At 40.0% G+C, this 26,349-nt stretch overlaps 1 protein-coding gene across 4 annotated transcripts in view; it reads left to right on the forward strand.

Moving 5' to 3' along the window:
* Positions 1-26,349, forward strand: part of LOC121869302 (nucleoside diphosphate kinase 7-like) — a 203,835-nt gene extending 177,486 nt beyond the window's left edge. For all 4 annotated transcript variants that reach the window (XM_042370549.1, XM_042370550.1, XM_042370551.1 and 1 more), the window contains one exon: positions 25,026-26,349. In XM_042370549.1, the coding sequence (XP_042226483.1) occupies positions 25,026-25,055 (30 nt within the window). In that variant the 3' untranslated portion in view covers positions 25,056-26,349. The remainder of the gene's footprint in view (positions 1-25,025) is intronic.

Here is a 26,349-nt window from a genome sequence, read left to right on the forward strand (position 1 = left end):
CATTATTAATTCGGTAAATCACATTCAATATCATATAGGCCTAGTTCCGCAGTCTCTCGCTACGAGCAGGCAGCGCTCCCTCCCCTCAGATGACCTTGAACGCTCAGTATCACTCATGGCGGGGCATTTGAAATTACTCTGAAATTTCTGGATATTACAATCGACCCCCCTAAAAAAGACAGCACTGTCCTCATGTGCTGAGAAAACATGCATACGACCCCCCTAAAATTTTGTTCTAAGGACTGCACCTCACCCCTTTTGCTAAATGCAGCATTCCCGTCTTCTCTTCTCTCCTTTTCTCTCCCGCTAACACTCGACCCCCCTAAAAAAGACAGCACTGCCCTCATGTGCTGAGAGAACAACTTAAAACCCACCTTCAACTCTGTACTATTCCACTCGCAGCTAGCAACTCCATTTCTTCCTAGCCCAACTCAATCCAACCAGAACATCACGCTCCCCTTTTGCCTGGCCCTTAACTAGAGAACCAATGTCAAAATTAATACCAGCCCAAAACAAACATGCTCTCCTTTGGCCTGGCCCTTGAACAAAGAGGAACCAGTGTCAAAAAAAAATACACAGTCCAAAACAAGCATGCTCTCCTTTTGCCTGGCCCTTGAACTAAGAGGAACCAGTGTCAAAAAAAATACTCAGTCCATCTCCAACATGCTCTCCTTTTGCCTGGCCCTTGAGCTAAGAGGAACCAGTGTCAAAACAATACTCAGTCCACGTCTCCGAACCTCATGCCGGCAGACCAACCCTCTGACAATGTACCAGTCCATCTTAGTGAGGCCCTGGACATTACAACCGTACTCTCAATCCCGCTCATGACAGCAACTCAATCCCGCTCATGACAGCAACCACTACTCAACGCACATCTCTGACCTAACCATCTCTCCAATCCCCTCTGCCCTACTCACAACTCCTCCAACTCACCCCCTACACCTGCCTTTTCTCATTACCATGCACCCTAAACTGTAATCGGTCGGCTTCGTCTTGTCTCTCAGCTGGAGGGCTCGATCAACCTCTCTGAACTACTTACGTACCCCTATATTTCCCACTTGGACCTCACACTTCCTTGACTGCTGGACGTGTGCCTGACATTCACCCCTTGTTTCCTCCCTGAACCGTTGAATGTGTGCCTGAGACTCCCACTTGAACCTGTTTACCTGTGCTTGATAATCCCTCTTTAGGTCTCCGAACTCCTCTCTCAGCTGTACCAAGGTCCCGCGGCCGTCTCTCTTCCTCCTCATACACATCTCTATTGTCAAGCCTAACCAACTCAGTCCGGGCACAAGGATGAGCATCAGTGCGAGTTCAATCCCTACCATTGCTAACCAACACATGATGGCGTTCATTATCCCAACCACAGTACTATCAGTCACGACATTAAAAACTACGCTCTGCTACCATTTGTAACCGGTCGGAATTTGCTGGACTTTAATTTCTCACTTGACTTGGGGTTTATTAAAATTTAATAGATGGTAAAGGCAGTGGAAGCGCCCCTTTGAGAAAAATCCCGAACCAGCACAAGAACACTTAAATCTACTACACAAAATGAACTGTCCGTGACCCGTGGAAGGATAGCGTCTGTGACTGGGATGAATGAGACACACTGTAAAATTTAGACACTTATATTCCCTCCAACACTACAAACACAATCAAATAATGGTACACCAATATGCGCACCTCTTAACTTAAACTTTAACCACTACTCTGGGGAATAAAAGTTATACATGACATAGAAATTATTAGAAACACAGGCAACAATAAATTTAAAGTATTAAGAAATGTTAATTGCACATATGAACAGGCCTTAAGGGCTTTCACAAAATAATATCAGTCACTTAGGAAATGGTACTAAAAAATAAGAAATTAAATACTCCACAATGAATAGGCCTTAAGGGTCTTCAACAAAATAATATCAGTCACTGAGGAATGGTAATAAAAGATAAGAAATTAAATACTCTACAATGAATAGGCCCTAAGGGCTTTCAGCAAAATAATATCACTCAACAAAATTATAGCACCCCAACAGGTGTACACTTCCTAACCTAACCTAACCACTGCTCTGGGGAACAAGGTTATACCTGAGATCAGAATTATGAAGAATTAGAGGCATTAAAAGAATCAAATCACAGTATCACTCTGGTTCCACTTAATGGCACAAACATTCAAAAAAACACTACTATCAAAATTATTTAAGAAATATTAAACTACACACGTCAAGATAATATCAGTCTGAGGAATGGTGTTAACTACACCCGTGATAAGGAAGATAAAATGTTCCTCTAGGTATCTCCTAGAGTCCTAGACTCACGGTCTCAGTGTGTGACCATTAATATACTCAGATAGCCTCAGTGTACTCCCAGTGCGTCCATGGGCAGGAAGAGAGTGAGCCAATCAGACCTTGCGCAGTTGAGAGAAACTTTAGCTTCCCGTTAGCAAGAGGGTTTCACTAGCTGCTCGGGACATGTGGGGTTGTGCACCGGAGTGGTAAGAACTGATCACCCACTGCTGATGCTGGTCCCGTGTCGTGTTAGTTGTCGGGAGCACTCGTTCACTCAAGAGATCCTTTGCTACCCCGCTAAACAGTGACAGGCCTACACTGATCGGTCCAATGGCGACAATCGCCACCCTCAATCATCAACGGCAGTCAATCTCTCGCAGTCAACTCCGGTCAACTCCAGTCAAGTGGGTTCTGACGGAAACCCTGAAATGAACTCACTGTTAGCTCTAGTTTACTTTATCACTGCCCTATCTAACCCTGTCTGAGATCGAATGAGACTTACTTGTTATACTGCAATAGCGCAGCACAGGTGACTAGGCCACGTGACTATTTCTGATGGACGCGCGGAACGTCTTGTCTGTGTGAATGCTCTCCGGGACTGCCCTAGCCAGCGTCGTCTCCCCAAGGCGCTAGCTTGGGCCTACGTGATATATTTACCGCCTAACTAATAACTCCTTGGGACACCCGTAACATTATTCAGACTGCTAAACGATCTATAATAATTTCAAATTCAATAATAGTCCCTTAACTTCATGAATCGCATCATTATTAATTCGGTAAATCACATTCAATATCATATAGGCCTAGTTCCGCAGTCTCTCGCTACGAGCAGGCAGCGCTCCCTCCCCTCAGATGACCTTGAACGCTCAGTATCACTCATGGCGGGGCATTTGAAATTACTCTGAAATTTCTGAATATTACATATATATATATATATATATATATATATATATATATATATATATATATATATATATATATATATATATATATATATATATATATATATATATATATATATATATATATATAGTACGACACAAGAAAAATAAGAGACCAATGCTGTAACTCTTTTTATTTACCAAATTAAGAAAATCAACTGTGATCACCTTAAAGTGGTTCCCTTCTGAGTTGACACACAGCTGCATACGATGCTGCCACAGTTCAAAACAATTCCGCAGATCATGTTCTGTAAGGCTGTTGAGGAGCTCAGTCGTTTTTGCTATCACCTCTTCTACCGACAAAAAATTGGTTCCTTTGAGCACGGACTTGATCTTAGGGAAGAGGTAGAAGTCGCAGAGGGCCAGGTCTGTCAAATTGGGTGGGTGCTCAAGCACAGAGATGTTTTTATTGGCTAAAAACTGCTTCGCAGACAAAGTGTTGTGGGCTGGCGCATTGTTCATCTGACAGCATTTTTTTAACCATTTTTGCACAAACCTTTCTACATGTTCAATTCTTTCGTTAGAATGCGTTGAACACTTTCCCTGTCTAAAATAACTTTCTTAGCTATTGCTCAAACACCCAACCTACGCTTTTTTCTAATCACATCTCACACTTTTTCAATGTTGTCATCGGTAACTGCTGTGCGTCGACGGCCTGGGCGATCATCATCTTTCACAGTTTCTCTGCCTTCCAAAAATCGTTTGTGCCCACCCAGGCACAGGTCATCGACCCACAACGGGGCCTGGGGGGGGGCAAAAAATTAAGAGTAAAAGGAAATAAAGATTTTTGAAGTGAGACAGATAGTATGAGTATGGAAAGACAGAAAAAGGTAGAGCATTCCACAGTTTGGCTGTGCGAGAAAAGGATTTAATCTAACGGGTTATTCTAGTGTGACCGACATGCACAGAGAAACGGTTTGCACTGCGAGCAAGACGAGTGTTACGAGCCCACGGTGTTGCTAGAGGTACACAGGATGCCAAATCTACTGTACATTGCCCTTTAAAGTAGCTGTAAAAGAGAGAGAGGGAAGCAACATTGTGGCAAAGAGAAAGGGAAGAAAGATTATCAACTAAAAGAGGAGAGTTAATAAGACGAAATGCCTTTGATTCCACCCTATCTAACAGTTGGACAGAAGAAGAGCCACCCCAGATATGAGAGCAGTACTCCAAGATAGGACGAATGAATCCCTTATATACTTGGAGCAACTGCTCAGGAGTGAAGTAGCTACGGCATCTGTACAGCATTCCCAACTTTCGGGAGGCAGCTTTAGCTATATTAAGGATGTGTGATTTCCAGGACATGTTGGAGGAATGGTGAGAGAATGACCAAAGATGGGTGCAGTAGGAGAGCAGATCACCAGTAGATCTCACCTGGCAAAAGCCATATTGGAGATCCAACAAAAGAGAAAGGCGTTCAAGGTGACGGAGAAAATGAGAGTTTAAGATAGTTTCGAAAATCTTAGAGAGGGATGAAGTTAGGTCAATGGGACGATAGTTAGAGGGATTGGGATGGTCACCCTTCTGTGAAATGGGCTGAACTGAGGCATGCTTCCAAGAAGAAGGATAAGTTTGGGTTTTGAAGCAAAGGCAAAAAAGGCGAGCAAGCACAGGGGCCAGAACTTGAGCACACTCCCTCAGAACATGAGGGGGGGTATTCCATCTGGTCCATGCACCTTACTCACATCCAACCTGGATAACACACCAGCAACCCTACTAGTGGAGATTATGGGAATGTGCATAGGTGCAGTAGGAGGAGTAGGAGGGATAGAGTTGGAATCATCTAAGGTGGAGTTAGAGGAGAATATGGTGCCAAAATTATTTTCTTTATCAGGGGGAGAGTTGGATATAGACTCAAGTTATCAAGTCAGAAGAGAGGAGGAAAAGAGGGAGTGCAGAAGTTATTACAGATGATTTGGTTAAGGACCAGAAGGATTTACTAGAAGAAGAGTTTGTAAGGTCAGCGGTCTTTCTTTTTATAAAATTCCGCCTGGCCTTACAAAGAATAACTTTACAACAATTCCTAGAAGTAATGAAAGAGGAGTGGGTAACGGGAGAAGGAGATACTGTAGTTTCATAACTTAATATGCCCTATCTCTCTCCCTACATGCAAAACAACAGGAGCGACCAAACCATGATTGTAAAGTGAAAGTTTTGGTAGAAGATGGGATAAATGCACTCATACCACCCTGTATAACCCCAGCAATGCTGTCAGCACATACCGAGGCATCCTGAGTTTGCCCTCCGATAGTGCCAAAGTTGGCATTTAGAAGGGGGGGGGGTGGTCGTTCCAAGTTTTATTAATAGAAATAGATTGTGATCAGAAAACCTAAGGGGGCAGAAATTGAGTATGAATAGTGTGAGGGGTTAGAGGTAAAACAAAGATCAAGAATGTTAGTAAGTTGATCGTGACAAACTGGAACACGTGTAGGGTGTTTAATTATTTGTGTCAGATCATTTGGTAAGGAAAAAGAGAGAGTGCCTCAACTCCACCTGGTCATCCCTTGCAGAGTTAAGCTACTCTCTGTGATGTACAGTATAGGGTACATTGAAATCTCTAGGTAGAGGATCTCGGTGTTGGGGTGTGTGGATAGCAACAACTCATGGCAAGAAGTGAGATAGTCAAAGAGTTCCAAATAGTTGGTAGAGTTGGGAGAATATTATAGGAAATAAAGAAAAATAGTCAGGGTTGGTAGAGATATTTGAGCAAGATGACATCATAAAGAGAAGATTCAAGATCTGGGAGTCGAGCTATAGGTGTACGTTTGTTGCAGTAGGCGCATACACCTCCCTTAGAACAGAAAGGGGTATAAAGGTTGTATTTGGAGATTTGGAAAAGTTTAAGTGAAGCTGCTTTGGTCAATTGAAGTTGAAGTTCAGATAGTGATCGGATTAATTGGTGCAGAACACTTCCGAGGATGAGAGATTTCCGAGTAACCAGACGACTTTTTCTAACCCGGAAAATTCCTTTTCCTTGGAATTGTTTTCCAGTTACTGGGAAAAGTTTCTGGATGCTGGGGATGTTTTGCTTGATTCTAAACTACCGGAGTCCATAAATGCACTTCTGATTACTGTAGTTAGAAACTCCAGTTCTTTACTATAATAATCCAGAATAGTTTATCTAAAAGTTTAGTTAAATAAATACAGTGGTCCCTCGGTTAACGAACACAATTCGTTCCACAGAGTCGTTCGTTAACCAATAATTTTGTTAACCGAATCCATTGTTTCAATGGGATATTAGGTAATTGGTTCCAGCTCACAGAAAAGTATATACTGTACATGTGCAAAGTAAAAAAAAAAAAAAATGCAGTAAAATACCCTTACTTTGAGGTGTGTATGTAGAAGGTTCCTAGTTGATGATGATGATGATGGGAATTAGAAGTGGGGGTGGAGGAGAAGGGAGAAGAGAAGGAAGTGGAGATGGAGGAGAAATCACCTTTCAGGGGACCAATGCTTGATGCAGTAATTTCACGAATAAAATTTTAAGTTCACTAGGTGTAATTCAAGATTATTTTATTTAAATCAACACTGCACTGCGTTATATATTATCAATACAGTATTATCCCCCTTTACGCGGGGTTTTTTTACGCATTTCCACGCTTACGCGGTACCCTGCCAGACCCGGAATGCTCACTTTACGGGGTGCGTGTACTCTTTTACGCGGAGAGCGGCGCGGGCAGGGTGCGCACAAGGTCGCCCAGTCATCAAAACATTACCGAGTTTTTCACCCGCCACCCACCACAGCCAGCCCAAGTCAGTGATAGTGAGGATATGGACTTATATGGACTTTGAGGGGTTTGACAAAGAGGCCCTGCAAGCCTCTGTGGTGGATAGTGATACAATTGATACAAGTGATACATTTTCCCCTTCCTCCTAACTCTCAAACTAGATCTGTTTCTAGAACTGATATCATTACTTCTATCAATGCGGATCTGTGCAGCATCTCTGAATGGGGAGGTACAAACTTGGTTAAGTTCAATAGTAATAAAGCTCAATATTTACCAATTACACTTTGTAAATTAGACGATCTCCCACCAATTACATTTCAGGACGCTATCATCCTCCCAAATTCTGAAATAAATATGTTAGGCCTCACCATTTCCTCCAATATGTCCTGGAAATCACACATCCTTAGTATAACTAAAGCTGCCTCCCGAAAGTTGGGAATGCTGTACAGATGCCACAGCTACTTCACTCCTGAGCAGTTGCTCCATGTATATAAGGGATTCATTCGTCCTAACTTGGAGTACTGCTCTCATATCTGGGATGGCTCTTCTTCTGTCCAACTATTAGATGGGGTGGAATCAAAGGCATTTCGTCTTATTAACTCTCCTCCTTTAGTCGACAATCTCTCTCCCCTTTCTATTCGCCGCAATGTTGCTTCACACTCTCTCTTTTACAGGTACTTTAACGGGCAGTGTTCGGTGGATTTGGCAGCCTGTGTACTGCCGGCAAGGCCGTGGGCTCGTAACACACGTCTTGCCCGCAGTGCCCACCGTTTCTCTGTGGATGTCGGTCACACGAGAATAACCCGTTATAGTACCTCCTTCTTTCCTCACACAGCCAAACTGTGGAATGCTCTGCCTTCTTCTGTGTTTCCATGCTCTTACAATCTGTCTCACTTTAAAAAGCTGGTTTTCCGGCATCTTCGTGGTGTAGATTAATACAGTATAACCTTTTTTTCTACATTTTCAATTTTTTTACGTTCTTTTTTTTTTCGCCCCCCAGGCTCCGAAGTTATTTTTACTACAAAGTAGGTATTGTGTCTGAAAAAGTGGAGTTTGTGGGTCGGCCCGGTCTCTATTTCAATTAATCCCATATGTTATGTTGTTCACTTTACGCGTTTCTCGCTGTACGCGGGCCTCCGTGGGTTCAATTGACCGCGTAAAGCGAGGGTTCACTGTATGTTAACTAAATTTCAGAATGACCAATAATTTTAATGTAAAAATGCAAAAATATTCAAGACACCTACAAAATCATGTTCACTCCACTGTAAACAAAGCCACACTGACACTTGGTGGGTGAGTCAAGCGGCTGATGGGCGTACAAAAAACTAGTTCCCTCTACTGCATATGTTATCAATATGTTAACTAAATTTTAAAATTACTAATAATTTTAATATAAAAAATGCAAAAATATTAAAGAGCACAACTTTCTTATATTTACTCCACTGGAAACGAATGTAAACATAGAACAGATTACTGGATTGGCAGACTAGCCCATCAGCTGATCAGCTGATGCTCACAACAAAACGTGTTTGTCGTAAGGATTTCGTTAATCGAAGTTTTGTTTATTAACTGAATTGAAGATCCTTATGGGAGGTAATTCGTTAACCGAACTGTTCATTAACCGAAGGACCACTTTATATTTAAAAATTAAAATTCTATAGGATATGGACATGAATGAAGCTGTGTGTTACATTAAAGACTGGTATTTTTCACTCCCATGGAGCTCTGGGGGATTAGTGGGTCTAATGTAACTGACCTGACCTGGTGCAATGTCAGGTGGAGGTAGGGTGGGGGATTAGTGGTCTCATATTACTGACCTTCTGATGGAATGTCAGATCACCCTCTCTTGGGTGGGGGATTGGTGGATTTCATGACCTGAAGATGTCTTGGATAAACACGAAACCTAAAGTATTTTTAAGGAGATTGTGATTTGAATGTCAGGTCACCCTTTCTTGGGTAAAGGATTACTGGGTCTCATGACCTGAAGACAACTTGAATAAAAACGGAACCTAATGTATAAGTATAAATGAGCAAAGTTGTATCCCATCAACATTACATAACATAACATTTTAGAATATGGAGAGAGAAAGCAGAAAAATGTGGGTAATTAGAGAGTTGAAGTGGAAATGAGTGTTACTAAGCGCTCCTCAACAGCTGACATTTAACTCGCTACCACGCATTTACACACACACACACACACACACACACACACACACACACACACACACACACTGATGTGTCATACAATAAGACCTTCACTCATTAAGCAGCTTGCTCTCTTAATTCCCTCTGTGTGTGTGTGTGTGTGTGTGTGCGCGCATGCGCGTGTGCGTGTGTGTGTGTGTGGTTGGTTGGTTGGTTGGTTGGTTGGTTGGTTGGTTGCGGGCGGTGTTCGGTGCCGCGCACGAGTTGAATGGCTCGCGATTTGAATGTACAGAATATTCCTCCGGCGGGGCAATTCGCGTATTTGCAAATCCGTGAATGCTAAACCCGCGTATGTGAAGGGCCGACTGTATATGTGCAGCTTTGTATATAATTTCAGCTTCCTACAGCTGAAGACACGGTTTCAGAGTCTGCCAAAGGCTTGAGATGCAACTCTGATCCGATGCTGAATCTCTTCATCAATGTCTGCGGTGGTGGACAGTTTCGAGCCGAGGTATCGAAAGTGGGTAACATTATCACGGGTAGTACCATTTAGCTGGATGGATGGTGGAGGTGTGTCTGAACCAGAGGCAGGTTGCAAGAGAATCCGAGTCTTATGTACATTCACCTCAAGGCCGAAGTGTGAATATGCATCTGTGTAGGTGTTCAGGATCTCCTGTAGGTCGTGTTCAGTGTGAGCAACAAGAGTGAGGTCGTTTGCATACTGAAGTTCAGTAATGGAAGCTGCCGACACCTTTGTTCTTGCCTGAAGTCGTCTTAGGTTGAAAAGACCCCCCTTCACCCGGTACTCGATGTCCACCCCGCTGGCTAAATTGGCACTGGCACGAGTAAGGAAGACAGCCAAGAAAATGGAAAAGAGAATTGATGCTAGTACACACCCTTGTTTAACCCCCATTTGGATGGGGAAAAACTCAGACTGGGTGCCATCGTGTAGGACACTACCGTTCATCCCATCGTGGAGTTGCCTCACAATGGCGATGAATTTTGGTGGGCAGCCAAAACGGTTGAGGGTCACCAGAGGGCTTTCCTGTTGACAAAGTCGAAGGCCTTGGTTAGGTCTATGAAAGCCATGTACAGGTCACGACGCTGTTCTCTGCACTTTTCCTGCATCTGGCGGGCAGTATAGATCATATCAGTGGTGCCACGTGATGGTCTAAAACCACATTGAAATTCTGGGAAGAAGTTTTCCGCCTCAGGAAGGAGTATGTTTAGGAGGGCTTGGGGAATAATCTTGCCAGCTACAGACAGCAGCGAGATCCCACGGTAGTTGCCACAGTCTGACCGATCTCCCTTGTTCTTATAAATATTGACAATGGAGGCATCTTGAAGAGCTTGGGGGATTTCCTCCTTTTCTCATATATTCTCCAGGAGAGGGTGGAGACGGCTGGTAAGCAGAGGTCCTCCTGCTTTATACACCTCGGTGGGATTCCATCAAGCCCTGGGGCTTTGTTATTTTTCATCTGTTTGATGGCAGTAGCTACCTCATCCAGGGATGGAGGATAGCTGAGGTGGGCCATTTTCGGATGCCGAGTCACCTGCTGGGTAGTCAGGACATCCAAATCGGTATTTCGGTTGAGTAATGAATGGTAGTGCTCTTTCCAGCGCTGAAAGAGGCCTTCATCGTCGGTAGGTAGTAGGTACAGTGGTCCCTCGGTTAATGAACACAATTCGTTCCAGAGGGTCGTTCGTTAGCCGAATCCAGTGTTTCAATGGGATATTGGGTAATTGGTTCTAGCCCACGGAAAATTATTTACAAAGTAAAAAAAAATGCAGTAAAGTACACTTACTTTGAGGTGTGTATAAAGAAAGCTCCTGGTTGATGATGCTAATGTGAATTTGAAGTGGGAGGTGGAGGAGGAGAAGGGAGAAGAGAAGGAAGTGGGGGTGGAGGAGAAGCATTTTACTGCTTCTTGGAAGGCGAGTCACCTTCCATAATAATGTCAGAAACCTCTGGACTTACAGATTCTCCAACAGGAAAATCCTCTCTCCTTTTTGAAATGGAAGGCTGAGGGGTAGCATCTTTCTCCCGCTGCCTTTTAGAGAAGAAACTGTCAATTTTTGGTTGTGGGGCATTTCTCCTGCTCATTAGCTGGTTTTTGAAGAAGGAGACCACTTTGTCCTCAACAGTACACAAAATAGGTTCTGTTGTTTCCACATCAGGGTGCCTTGAAGCCAGTTTCTTGAACATCTCTCAGTGGTGAACAACATCTTTTAATTCAGAAGAAGACATATGGTCATCATTTTCCCTTTCCTCCTCATCACTGTCTGTTTCTAACATCTCATCCAGTTGTTTCAAGTCTTCAGGAGTAAGTTCCTGCTCAGGAGACATCACAAGCTCTTCAACACATCCTCCTCCACTTTGAGTCCCATTGACTGACCAATGGACACAATCTCCTTGTCCAACTCCGTTTCTTCCTCAAATCCCTCAAAATCATGGACTGCTGTTGGCCACGGTGCTTTCCATGCAGAATTCAGGGATCGAATGGAGACTTCTTGCCATGATGACACGATCAATTTTACAGCCTCCAGGATGTTGTATTGCGTCTTCCAGAACTGTGACAGCGTTAGATCAGGATCAGTGAAAGTTGCCTGATGACACCTTCTGAACATTTTCTTCATGTACAGCTTTTTGAAGTTGCTGATTACATTCTGGTCCATTGGCTGCATAATTTATGTAGTGTTGGGAGGCAAAAACAACACTTTGACAAAGTCAAATCGAGCCTCTAAAGTGCTGGTAAGTTCAGGGTCATGACCAGGGGCATTATCCAGAAGGAGAAGAGCCTTTAAAGGTAGTTTATTGGTGGTTAGGCTGCTCTTCACAGAAGGGCAAAACACCTCAACTACCCATTCATTAAAGAGCTGTCTCGTTACCCATGCCTTACGGTTGGACTTCCAATAAACTCCAAGTTCTCCTCTTACCACCTTTTGTTGCTTGAACACCCTGGGGTTCTCAGAGTGGTAGACAAGCATAGGCTTCAGTCGGAAATCCCCTGAAACATTGGTGCCAAGCAATAGAGTGAGACGGTCCTTCATGGGTTTATGCCCCGGTAAAGAAGCTTCATCTCTGGTGATGAATGTCCTTTTGGGCATTTTCTTCCAGAACAGCCCGGTTTCATCCACATTGAACACTTGCTGTGGAAGATAATTTTCTTCATCCATCAGTTCCTTGAACTCCACCGCAAATTTTGCTGCTCCTTCTTTATCTGCACTAGCAGCTTCACCATGCCTAACTACACTAAAAAGTCACTTCTTTTCTTAAATTTATCGAACCAGCCCTTGCTGGCCCTAAACTCTTCAAAGTCAGTTTCAGAAGAACTAGGTTGTTCTTCCTTCAAATGTTCGTATATTTCCCTGGCTCTTTCACAAATATATTCAGCAGAAATTGAATCTCCTTTCTTTTGTTTTTCTTTAATCCAAATAAGAAGTAACCTCTCTGTTTCTGCAATTAATGATCTACCTTTAAACACACTGGTAGATTTATCTCTCACTTTCTTAAATTTTTCTTTCTGTGCAAGAATTGTCAACACAGTTGATGCCAACATGCCATATTCTTTATTTAGTACATATTTTTCTAATGCCTTCTTCATGTTTCTTAATGATTTCCTGTTTCACTTGAATTGAAATTGCCTTTCTAGATTTCTTTGAACCCTTGCTGGATTCAATACAGTAATTTTTCCACTAAAATTTTAAATTCACTAGCTGTAATTAAAAAGACTATTTTATTTAAATCAGCACTGCAATGCACTATATATTATCAATATGTTAAATAAATTACAGAATGACCAATAATTGTACTGTACTGTGAAAACGTAAAAATACTCAGTATTCAAGAGACCCACAAGCAAGATGTTTCCTCCACTGTACAGAGAGTTAAACAGACGCCTTGGTGGGTGAGTGAAGTGGCTGCTGGGCGCACCAAAAACTAGTTCCCTGTACTGCATATACAGTATTACCCCGCTTTACGCGGTTTCATTTTCCGCGTTTTCTCATTTACGCGGTGCCTCGCCAGAACCGAACTTTCACTTTCCGCGGTTCATCTACCCATATATGCGCAGAGTGTCTGGCTCGACGCTATTTTTAGATTCGCTCCTCCCGCCTGCTCCCGCCTCCGCCTCTGCAAGCCGCTCGGTAAGGTTGCGCAGTGCATGTCTCTGTTGCGTTATCAGTGACGTCATATGACGTATCAGACTGTGATTGGCCATGCATCCCTACCTCCCTCCGCTGCTAGCTGTAATTGGTTTAAAGTAATATGACGTGTCCACCCGCGGGAGGGAGGGAGGAAAGACAACGCTTGACCTAACCGCAGCAGTTTCATCCCTCCAGGCCACACCGTGTATACGTGCATCCATTGTTCTGTGAAATGGCTTCCGCCGGACCACCGCCACCAGAGATAAACCTTTCCTTACCTGGACCCAGCCGCCCTAAGCCAAAGAAGATACGCCGTTCCCTAAGCTACGAAGTGAAATACCAGATAATTCAAGATTTGGAGAAAGGAACACGTCAAGCTGATCTCGCGCGCCAGCATGGAGTGAACGAATTACGATTTGTACTATTAAGAAGGCTGCAGCCAAGATCAAAGAGCACATGAGAATCACAAAGTCTGCAGGTGCCTCAATGATCAAGTATTGCCAGAACAAGGTGCTGCTAAAGGTGGAAAATTTGCTGGTGAGTTATTTGATTCGTCAGGCACGACGCAACATGGCAGTGGACACGCGATCTGTTCAAGAGTACGCACATGAACTGTATGCAGCAGTGTCACGTAAGATGGGAATTGCAGAGCCCAAACCCTTCAATGCTTCCTCTGGTTGGCTGCATAGGTTTAAGAGGAGGAACAATATCACCAACATCAACATTGGTGGTGAAGAAGCGAATGCTGACCGTGTGGCTGCTAGAGATTTTCCTCCGTTCTTACGTGAGGTTATGGAGGAAGGGCAGTTCACTGACGACCAGGTGTTCAACATGGACGAATCCGGCCTTTTTTGGAAAAAGCTGCCTACCAAGACCTTTGTTGTCCAGTCTGCCAGCAAGGTTCGGGGTCGGAAGTTGCAGAAGGAGCGCATCACCGTCCTCTTTACCACCACTGCCTCCGGTACCTGTAAACCAAAGTTATCGGTGATTCACACAGCCCGCAAGCCGCACGCCTACAAGAACGTGGACATGAGCAAGATTAATGTCCACTGGCTGACCGCACGCAAGGCGTGGATGTTCTCTGCTCTGTCACTCTTCTGGTTTGATGACTGTTTCATTCCCGACGTGAAGAAATTCTGCGAGCAAAAAAATATTCCATTCAAGATTTTGTTGCTCCTTGACAACGCACCAGGACACTCGCCCCTACTTATGGATCGTCACCCCAACGTAAAAGTGTTCTTGCTTCCTCCCAACACTACGTCATTAATCCAGCCCATGGACCAGGAGTTGATCTGCAATGTTAAAGCTGCATACTCGGCAAAGAAATTCAAGCTCCTGAACGACTGTACCAACACCAAGGATGAGTTGTGTAAGCTGGGTGACACCGACAGCTAGAGTAAAAGCGACGAGGACAAGGAACAAGAGGTGGTGACTCAAGAAGTTCTCGTCAAACAGTTTTGGAAGAAATTTAACGTCAAACAAGCTGTAGACTTCTTGGTGGAGGCATGGGATCAGCTGTCTATAGCTACGATTCGTCACGCATGGAGGCATGTGTTGCATGGCATACCAGGTGAGAGGCGGAGTCAACCTGTGACTGGTGAGGTTCAGTCTGTGACAGTGGCATTGGACCTTGCAAGAGAAGCTGCGCACAGTATTACAGCTGAAGGCTTCTCCGAGACCACCAATGAAGACATCCTGGAGGTGATCAGAGATCCTGAAATGACTGCCGACAAGATGTTGGAAGATGATCACGTCACTGAAGAGGAAGATGGTGCGTCAATCTGAGAAGAACACAAGTTAACGCATAGTAATATTAAGGGTGCCATCGAATGTGCAGAGAAATTGAAGCTCTTCCTTTCCAACGACCATGACGATGACCGCTATGAAGTCTTCCATACCCGGCTGGTGCAGGCTATGGAACCGTACATCAAGGTGTATCAAGACAACATCAACACTAGCCGTCAAAAAAGCATTACCGAGTTCTTCGCCCGCAACCCACCACAGCCAGCCAGTGATAGTGACAGTGAAAGTGACTTTGAGGGATTTGTCAGGGAAGCCCTGACAACTATAACTGATAGTGATGGTGATTCACCTGAGGGCCAGTAATCTGCCCTCTGCCTCGGAACCAGCCTCCATCCCCGTATGCCAACCCATCTCTTCTACTAACGTAAGTGTTACACCCAACCTTTAGTTTTCCTAACCTAACCTTTATTTTTCCTAACTTAACCTTTATTTTTCCTAACCTGACCTCTTGTATATTAATTGTGCGTGCATACCATCATAAAGTTAAGATAATATTTTTACTACAACATAGTTGTGTGTCGTCAAAAAGTGGAGTTTGGGGGTCGGGCCAGTCTCTATTTGAATTAATCCCATATGTTCTGTTGTTCACTTTACGCTGATTTCACTTTACGCGGTACCCTGTGGGTTCAATTGACCGCGTAAATCGGGGTACTACTGTAATATTAATTACGTTAAATGAATGTTAAAATGACTAATAATTTTAATATAAAACTTGAAAAAAATATTAAAGAGCACAACCTTCTTGTTATTTACTCGAATGGAAACGAATGTAAGCCTAGAACCGATTACTGTATTGGTGGACTAGCTTACCAGCCGATGCGCAAGCCAAAGCATGTTGATATGTTTTCGTAAGGATTTCGTTAATCGAATTTTTGTTCGTTAACCGAATTGAAGATTCATATGGAAGATAATTCGTTAATCGAAACTTTGTTAACCGAACCGTTCGTTAACCGTGGGACCACTGTATTAGGCAGCTACCAAACAGGGAGGTACTACCGCCTGGGAAGATATTGGAAGCATAATGTGTTGTCTAATGGTAGACCCTGCTGCCACATGGCATCACAAAAATTGTGACCAAGTCTCAGGTTGTTGTTCTGACTTTCTGCCTCATTTACACACAATTGCAGGGTCTCAATTGTTTCACTTACTATTGACAATGCAGCATACATATATTGTTTCTCACTTTTGGTCTTTTTTTCATTTTTGTATTTCTTTATGGTTTATTATTATTATTATTATTATTATTATTATTATTATTATTATTATTATTATTATTATTATTTATTATTTATTATTTATTATTATCCCCCAGGCCCTGATGTGGGTCAGTGACCTGTGCCTGGGTGGGCTAATTCGTAAAAAATAATACAGTTGGCCCTTAACATAGCGGGGGTTACGTAACAGAGATACCCGTGAATGTCAAAAATCCGTGTACTTTTCTGCCCCCCACCCAAACCTGGCCCTTCCCCAAAAACCTGGCCACCCCATGTCCTTATTTACCGTATATACCTGTGTGTAGTTCGAATTTTTAAGACCAAATTTTTTGGCAAAAAATTGGGGGTCGATCTCTAAACGGGTAATAGTTTCGTTAGGTTGAAAAATATTTACCACTAACTACCAGTAAACAATGGAAACGATGCACCAATGCACCACCAGCTTTGAGTGTTGGTACAGTTGCTAGGGCAGATCTCTTGCATCATCATAGCAAGCCCAAAGTAGCCAAATCCATGGTATGGTAGCACAGGACGATGTAAAACATAAAGTATTCATTTATTAAAGTGTATTTATAGATACTGTACATAAATTTTTGTTCATTACATTTGAAACATCAATCTTTGTTAATTAAATTTGATACAAAAGAAAACTACGATACCGTATTTTCATTAAAATATGACATCACAAGTATATTTTACCTTAACTGTGACTAAATGAATATATTCTCGGAAATAAATATGGAAATGTAATATTTCTGCTGGAATGACGTACATAATACAGCGGAAAGTGGGATAAAATCATGACGAAAACAATGACTTTCGCTTTCTTTCCTTGTTCAAAAGATTTTACCGTAATCGCTTTTCAAATGGTTTTCAGTTAAAAAACTGTTGTACTCGTACTGTATTACAATAATATTCTATCCTATCATTAGCCTTATAATCCCACAACTGAAAACCATTTGAAAAGCGATTACGGTAACATCTTTTGAACGAAAGAAAGAGAAAGTCATTGCTTTCGTCACAATTTTATCCCACTTTCCACTGTAATACGTACATCATTTCAGCAAAAGTATTACATTTCCATGTTTTCAGAAATAAATGGTAGTTTTGTTGAAACGTAATGTAAAGTATTTAATATTAAAATGCAAAAATAGCTATAAAAACAATTAATACACCCGTAATGTACTGGCTGGCATCTCCACTCGTCCCTCCTCCAGCCAGTCACCTCCTCCCCGCTCTATCCCTACTCCTCCTCCCCGATCTATCCCTCCGCCTCCTCCCCGCTCTATCCCTCCGCCGCCTCCACATCGTCACTACTGTTGTATTACAATAATATTCTATCCTAATTCACTTGAATAAATTCTACGATACAGTGAGTTCTGCTATAACGCGTGTTTTGATAACGCGAATTTGCTCTAACGCGATTTATGAATTAGGAACGATATTTGTATAACGCGAACGCTTGTTTGCTATAACGCGATTTTTGCTTACTATTTCTCCAATTTTGTGGTATTAACTGTGAATATAGTAAAGACGAATATCAACAAGAAGCGTTCTGGTGATAGAATTCCCGGTGATGATCGTAAAAGAAAGGATATAACACTTGAAGAGAAGCTCGATTTTATCAACCTCAAAATCACCCTTCTGCCCCATCAAGTAAAGTGTTACATTTACTGTATGATTTCATTATTAGATATGAATGTAACATTTATTTAGACTGTGCTATCCTTTGTGTTAGGCTAACTACTAAATTTTTTCGATTTCGAGTAATCTGCACCTAACCCTATTTTCTCCATAAGCCCTGTTATTTCTATTACGCGATTTTCTATAACACGATATTTTACAAGAACTCAATTATCGCGTTATAGCAGAACTACCTGTACCATATTTCTGAATATTTTCATTAAAATCCATCAAAATCATTTTCCTTGTCATCGTCTTCAACACCAAACAGCTCCTCCCAGTCTTCTCTTTGAACAGGGCTAGAGGGTACGTGTTTTTCGAATCATTTTCAGTTAAAAAAATGTTACATCACATGTATATTTTACCTAAACTGTGCCCAAATGAATATATTCTCAGAAATAAATACAGTAGTAGTTTTGCTGAAACGTGATGTATTTCAATGTAAAATACAGGTAGTTCTGCTATAACGCGATAATTGTGTTCTTGTAAAATATCGTGTTATAGAAAATCGCGTAATAGAAATAACAGGGCTTATGGAGAAAATAGGGTTAGGTGCAGATTACTCGAAATCGAAAAAATTTAGTAGTTAGCCTAACACAAAGGATAGCACAGTCTAAATAAATGTTACATTCATATCTAATAATGAAATCATACAGTAAATGTAACATTTTACCTTGAAAAAATATGAATGTAACTTGATGGGGGAGAAGGGTGATTTTGAGGTTGATAAAATCGAGGTTCTCTTCAAGTGTTATATCCTTTCTTTTACGATCATCACCGGGAATTCTATCACCAGAACGCTTCTTGTTGATATTCTTCTTTACTATATTCACAGTTAATACAGTGGGGTATGCTATAACGAACGGATCCTACTACGAATATTCCTATAACGAACGGTTTTACCTATAAAATTGAGAATGCTATAACGAACGAAACTCCTACAACGAACATTATTGAAATTTTTTTTTTCTTATTGTTTTTTATTACAAATATTAATGATATTCTTTATTTCAGGTGTTTAGATGCATATTTATGCACTTTTTTACAATTTTTACAATTTTATATTATATTTTTCAGTGTTAAGTGGTTGTATTTGGGGGCCTGGAACGGATTAATCCTATAACGAACGAATGCTATAACGAACAAGGTTCTAGAACCAATTAGATTCATTATAGGATACCCCACTGTACCACAAAATTGGAGAAATAGTAAGCAAAATCGCGTTATAGCAAGCAAGCGTTCGCGTTATACAAATATCGTTCCTAATTCATAAATCGCGTTAGACCAAATTCGCGTTATCAAAACACGCGTTATAGCAGAACTCACTGTAGGGTAAAATACATGACGAAAACAAAAGACTTTACCTAACCTTCCGATGTTCAAGAGATGTTACTCGTTTTTATAATAGTTTTCGGTTAAAATACTGTTATATTACAATGGTATTCTATTCATACTGTGCTTGATATAATGCATTCACGGAAATGTAATATTTTTGCTGAAATGACGTACGTATTCCAGTGGAAAGTGGGATAAAATCGTGATGAAAACAATTACTTGCTTTCTTTTGTTCAAAAGATGTTACCGTAATCACTTTTCGAATGATTTTCAGTTAAAAAAACTGTTGCATCACAAGTGAATTAGGATAGAATATTATTGTAATACAAAAGTTTTTTAACTGAAAACCATTCGAAAAGCGATTACGGTAACATCTTTTGAACGAAAGAAAGCGAAAGTCATTGCTTTCGTCACTTTCCACTGTAATACGTACGTCATTTCAGCAAAAATATTACATTTCCATATTCTCAGAAATAAATAGTAGTTTTGCTGAAATGTAATGTATTTCAATGTAAATTAGGATAAACTACATGAAAACAAAAGACTTTACCTAACCTTCCGATGATCAAGATATGTTACTCGTTTTTTTAATAGTTTTCGATTAAAATACTGTTATACTAGTGATATTCTCTTCATACTGTGCTTGATATAATACATTCACGGAAATGTAATATTTTTGCAACTACAATGCTGATGTCAACACAAGCGTGGTTACAGCGAGACTGACTAAGTGAGGGAGAGCTATGCGTGTGTGTGTGAAGCTGCGGGAGCGGGCTGTGTCCTGTGTTCGGTGCCGCGCGCGGGTTGAATGGCGTGCGATTTGAATGTACTTCAATTACTTCAATGTACAGAATATTCCTCTGGCGGGGCAATCCGCGTATTTGCAAATCCGTGTATGCTAAATCCGCGTATGTTAAGGGCCGACTGTAATAATAATAATAATAAATTATGAAGTTACCGTCAGATGAGCGGAGGGTGGCTGCGCCACGAGTGATTGGCCCATAAAATGTTTTAATGGAATTGATAAATTCATTCATCTTGTGCTGATCTGCAATTTTTTGTATTTCACATGTTTTATTTTTAAGCCAGTCATACTTTAGATTGCGAAGTTCCTGCTGGGCAGCCGCTTTGGTTCGAGATTGAGGGTTTGTTTGCCAGTCAGTAAGAGCAAATCGATGAGTACTTTGATTGCCGTGTCATTTTCATCAAACCAGTCCTGGTGTATTCTTTTAATCTGGCCAAGGGTCTCTCTGCAGGTTTTTGTCATAACAGTGTTGAGAGTATCCCATTCGTCACTGGGATTTGCATTGTTTGCTGTTGGGTTGTTTGAGCTGCTCTCTGAAAGCATGTGCTACTTTTAGCAATTTTTCAAACAAAAAAGTGTGTCTTATATGCCATAAAATATGGTATAGTGGTTCCTCGGTTAACGAACGGTTCGATTAACGAAATTTCGGTTAACGAATTACCTTCCATGAGGATCTTCAATTCGGTTAACGAACAAAACTTCTATTAACGAAATCCTTACTACAAACACGTTTTGTTGTGAGCATCAGCTGATCAGCTGATGGGCTAGTCTGCCAATTCAGTAATCTGTTCTATGTTTACATTTGTTTTCAGTGGAGCAAATATCAAGAAAGTTGTGCTCTTTAATATTTTTGCATTTTTTATAGTCATTTTAAAATTAAGTTAACATATTGATAATATATGCAGTACAGGGAACTAGTTTTTTGTGCGCCCATCAGCCGCTTGACTTTCCCACCAGGCGTCTTTTGGGCTTTGTTTACAGTGGAGTGAACATCCATTTTGTTGGCGTCTTGAATATTTTTGCATTTTTACATTGAAATTATTGGTCATTTTGAAATTTAGTTAACATTTTGAAAATATATAGTGCAGTGCAGTGTTGATTTAAATAAAATAATCATGAATTACACCTGGTGAACTTAAAATTTTATTTGTGAAATTACTGCATCAAGCATGGGTCCCCAGAAAGGTGATTTCCCCTCCATCCTCACTCCCTTCTCTTCTCCCTTCTCCACCCCCACTTCTAATTCCCTTCATTATCATCAACCAGGAACCTTCTACGTACACACCTCAAAGTAAGTGTACTTTATTGCATTTTTTTTTTTTTTTACTTTGTATGTACTTTTCTGTGAGCTGGAACCCCATTGAAACAATGGATTCGGTTAACGAGATTTTCAATTAACGAACGACTCTGTGGAACAAATTGTGTTCGTTAACCGAGGGACCACTGTACTGTACAGTATTGCTATTTGCTATTTTAAAAAAAATATGAATTTTTTATCTGAAAATTCTCGTTATTGTGAATTTTTGTTTTATTGTACAGGTTGACAACCCTTTATCCGAAAAGCTCTGAAAACCGAAATTTTTTTTGTGGAGCAATTTTTTTTTGGGGTATTAACCCACCCGGGCACATGTCACTGACCCACATCGGGGCCTGGGGGGTGAAAATGTAATAGTAATAATAATTATAATAATACAGGTAATAATAATAACAATGATAATACAGTAATAATAATAATTATTCATAGTAAATAAAAATTTTAATAAAAAATACACAAAAATAAAATAAGAATGATAACAATAATAATAATCATAAAAACAAAAATACTGTAATAATGAAATAATAACAATAATAAAGAAATACAAGAATGAAAAAAAGATCAAAAGTGAGAAACATGACCTAGACCTATGAAATATTATTATTATTATTATTATTATTATTATTATTATTATTATTATTATTATTATTATTATTATTATTATTATTATTATATTTTAGCCCCCAGGCCCCAATGTGAGTCAGTGACCTGCTGTGCCCGGGTGGGCTGATCCCTGTAAAAATTCTGAAATCCGAAAAATTCAAAAAACCGAAATGCATCTGGTCCCAAGGATTTCGGATAAGGGATTGTCAACCTGTATTAAGTAAAATTGGGGAATAAAAATTAATTTTTTGTTATAGCAAACTCTTCTAGCCAGGAGAGGGGGAAGTAAAACACAAGAAGAATGAATACCGTATATCTCGGCCTACAAGGCGACGGGGCGTATAAGACGACACCAAAAATGTCCATTTAAAAAGTAGCTTTTGAGCCCTATTCGCTGTATAAGACTGGTACCCCAAATGTGACACTTAACCATTGGGAGCTTACTGACCCAGTAGTCCTTTACCAACCATCTCATTGACCAGTGCTGTTTACACATCCTTGGTTTTTTAAAATAAGGCCAATTCACTTCAAGTAATGGCATCAAATGTTACAAGTTGGTGTAGTGTAAACACTAGTGACTCACTTAAACGTCTGTTATTTAACTGGAACTAATGTCGGTGTCGAATACAATTGTTTCATTTACTTGAAATGGATTTACCGATTTATTTGTTTATTTATTTATTTATAACATACTGTAATATATTAAACACACTGCAAGTATTTTCTTTAATTTATAAGCTTGCTTCACGAGAGACAATCGGTGGTGGGACTGTTCCGACTGTTTACACCAGCTACAGTATTTTAATTCAATAGTGTTTCATTAGGATTTAAGTGAAAAAGATTACTGTACATACTTACTACATACATTTACTACACAAATATATATATATATATATATATATATATATATATATATATATATATATATATATATATATATATATATATATATATATATATATATATATATATATATATATATATATATATATATATACAATATTTTAAAATCGCAGTCATGTACTGAATATTCTATGTAAAAAATATAAATTTTAAATGAATTATTTATAGTGTGGTCGACTTCCTACACAAGACTTCTTACACAAAGACGGCTATAAATAGCCGTCTTATCTCCCCTCCATCCCTCTGTTCTCAGAGAGAAGGTCTTGGTAAATAACTTTTCTTTGTTTATTTTCATTGTTTGTGTAATTTATCATGTTGTATCAAAGTAATATTACTTAAAATTTTAGGCAGCTACCAAACAGGGAGATACTACCGCCTGGGAAGATATTGGAAGCATAATGTACAGTATTGTCTAATGGTAGATCCTACTTCCATATGGCATCAGAAAAATTGTGACCAAGTCTTAGGTTGCTGATCTATCTTTCTGCCTCATTTACACACAATTGCAGAGTTTCAATTGTTTCTCGTCCTTTGACAACACAACATCCATACAATATAATGTTTCTCACCTTTGATCTTTTTTCCTTTTTGCATTTATTCATGGTTGGTTATTTAAAATAAGGCCAATTCACTTAAAGTATTGGCATCAAATTTTACCGGCTGGTGTACACTAGTGACTCACTTAAGCATCAGTTATTAAACTGGAACTAATGTCGGTGTGAGTAAAATATTTCCATTTACTTGATATAGATTTGCCGATTTATTTGTTTATTTATTTATTTATTTATTTATTTATTTATAATATACTGTAATATATTAAACACACTGCAAGTATTTTCTTTAATTATATACTTGTTTTGCAAAAAAGGGAGGCTACCATTATACCTGGTAGGTGAAGTTGACCAGACATTTATGGTGATCATTAAGGACCAAACTCCGAATCCATGACGTGACTTCTGTTCATAATTTATATCCTAAATTTACCACTGTCGGTAGTTTAAAGAATTAACGCAATTTACTGAATATTCTTTGTAAAAAAATAAATTTTAAATGAATTATTTATAGGAGATAAGTATTATGATCAGTAAATATACAGATATGCATTACTGACCACCTCCGAACACAAGGACAGCTAAAAATAGCTATAGGCGGTCACAGTCAAGGTCACTTTCCCTTTCTTGTCACTGGCATTGGGGGTGATGATAGCAGCTGTGTTTATTACCGGGGTATATTGTTCTTTTACGGTATGTTAGACAGGTTTATAATACATTTTTATTATTTTAGTATACCAGTAATCTTCATTTTAATCCAGCGTCCCAAACGTAAGTTTCAGTATAAAATAATTAGTGGTAGGACCTTGTGAGTGGTTTACCATGTTCCCATCACCACTCTTGACACGCTAAACCGCTATATTTAAGAGGTAAGAATTTTATATCTGGTGCTTAAGACGACCCCCTAACTTTGGGCTGATTTTTTTATGGTTCAAATTCCGTCTTATAAGCCGAGATATACAGTAGGTGGAAGAAAGGAGAGAGAACGAAGGTAGGAGCTTTGAGCCCCTCGTCCCACCTCCACCCAAGCAACCTGGAGGGGTTGGAAGAGGGCAAGGGAAGAGGGTTTGGGGAGTGTCTGGGGGAAGGATGGGATGGTGGAAACTGGCTGTCTGAGCTGCCCTTGAACTCCGCCCAATTGGTTGATGGAAGTATTGGAAGGTGCTTGGTGATGGTATTATCCATCCACTGCTGTATTAGCCAGGCAAGTAAACCTGTATTATTCACTGATAAATTATTAATAATTTTTTTTTTTTTTTTCAATAAATACTCTTAGTTTGTCAGAGCTGTCTATCAATCCTCTCCTTCTCCCATATTGGGTGGGAAGAAAGAGCACCATATACTTATATGTGTAAGTATTATAATGAGACTCCATATTGCTGGCCACAGCCATCAGAGGTCTCCACCTCATTTCTCCAGATGGGTTGCACTTGTTTATGTTTATACTGTTACAGGTATATGATTAATATATATTGTTTTAATCTTGGTAACTATATATTTATATAATTGCAGGTATTGGGATTTTGTAGATGGGGTAAATAACTGTATGAACATTTTATTTTTTTTCAGGTTGAATATTTCTTCAAGATTCTCCAGTGACCAGAAACAGATTGATTTGTACAAGACAGATCTCACCATGTGGGCCAGTGACCTGTGTCTGGGTGAGCTAATCTCTGTAAAAAACAAAACAAATTTTTTTTCTGTTCCTGTACTGTATAATATAAATGAGCAAGTAATTTGTGCAATAACTTTCTCATTGCCAAGTAAAATTTTTCTCTAAGTGGCATCCTAGTAGACATAACCATCATGGGATGTTCATTGCCAATAATGTCTAGCCCAAATTTCAGTACTGGCTAGCTCAAATTTCTATCATGTATCACTGTCACTCTGAGTTCCTTATTTCACTGATAAATTGTCCTGGTGTGACATGCTTCAAGGTGAATAATGTTCTTTTTCTGGTGCCTCAGAATGGTTTCATATACCTAAGGTGGATAGCCCTATTACCAGAATTTTGGTATAATATTTGAAAACAAATATTGTTAAATGGATTTCAGAGTAAAGCAAAAAATCTTTTAAAAGATGTGTACTGCACTTTTTTTCCAGTATTTATTTCCATATTCAAATGTACAGTAGTACAGTACAAATGATTTATGATTTGTCACTCACCAGTTCACTGCACTACCATTTAATTTTACAGCAACAAAATGAAAAAAAAATTAAAGGGGGGGGGGTGGGAATGCAATAATTTAACTCTGGGCTTTGGGCTATAGTCAGCATATCCCCCCACCCTCCCCCCACTTGGGTATACTCAGGAACATTTAAAAAGCAAATTAAAAAACAATTCTAGTTCAACAAACTGGCCATGCATGATATAAACAGGAAATAAATACGTATCCTTACCACAAGTTGGCACGGGGCTATTAAGAATCGAGAATGTTTGTGAAGTGGCAGGTGTGTGATGCAGTAGTAACTAGGTAAACAACACTAAGTATGAGGTACATGAAACTTGTTTTACTATGTTATTACCATTTACACTATTAACAGGCAAAATATTACTGCTCCAGTAATTCATCATAGTGCTAGACTTGAGGTTGGGGGTAGAAACACAGTGAATCGTGTCCAAGGACGAAATTCCTACATCACAAAAACTGAGAAGTTATTGATAGAATCACATGTGTGAGTGAATGAAAGATAAATACCTACTTGCCAATATAATTTGACCAGGCCCACCCTTTTTATTCAAATGGGCCCACGGATGATCAAAATGGCATATGACGTTAACAATGAAGGTAACAATTCCATGCCATTCCATGTAATACATTTTTCATAATTTTTGCTTGCTCCTGTAATTTTGTTTATATTGTATGTTGACATAATAAACAAAATATCCACA

The sequence above is a fragment of the Homarus americanus genome, unplaced genomic scaffold (assembly GCF_018991925.1).
Source record: "Homarus americanus isolate GMGI-L3 unplaced genomic scaffold, GMGI_Hamer_2.0 scaffold36734, whole genome shotgun sequence".
Classification (NCBI taxonomy): Eukaryota; Metazoa; Arthropoda; class Malacostraca; order Decapoda; family Nephropidae; genus Homarus; species Homarus americanus.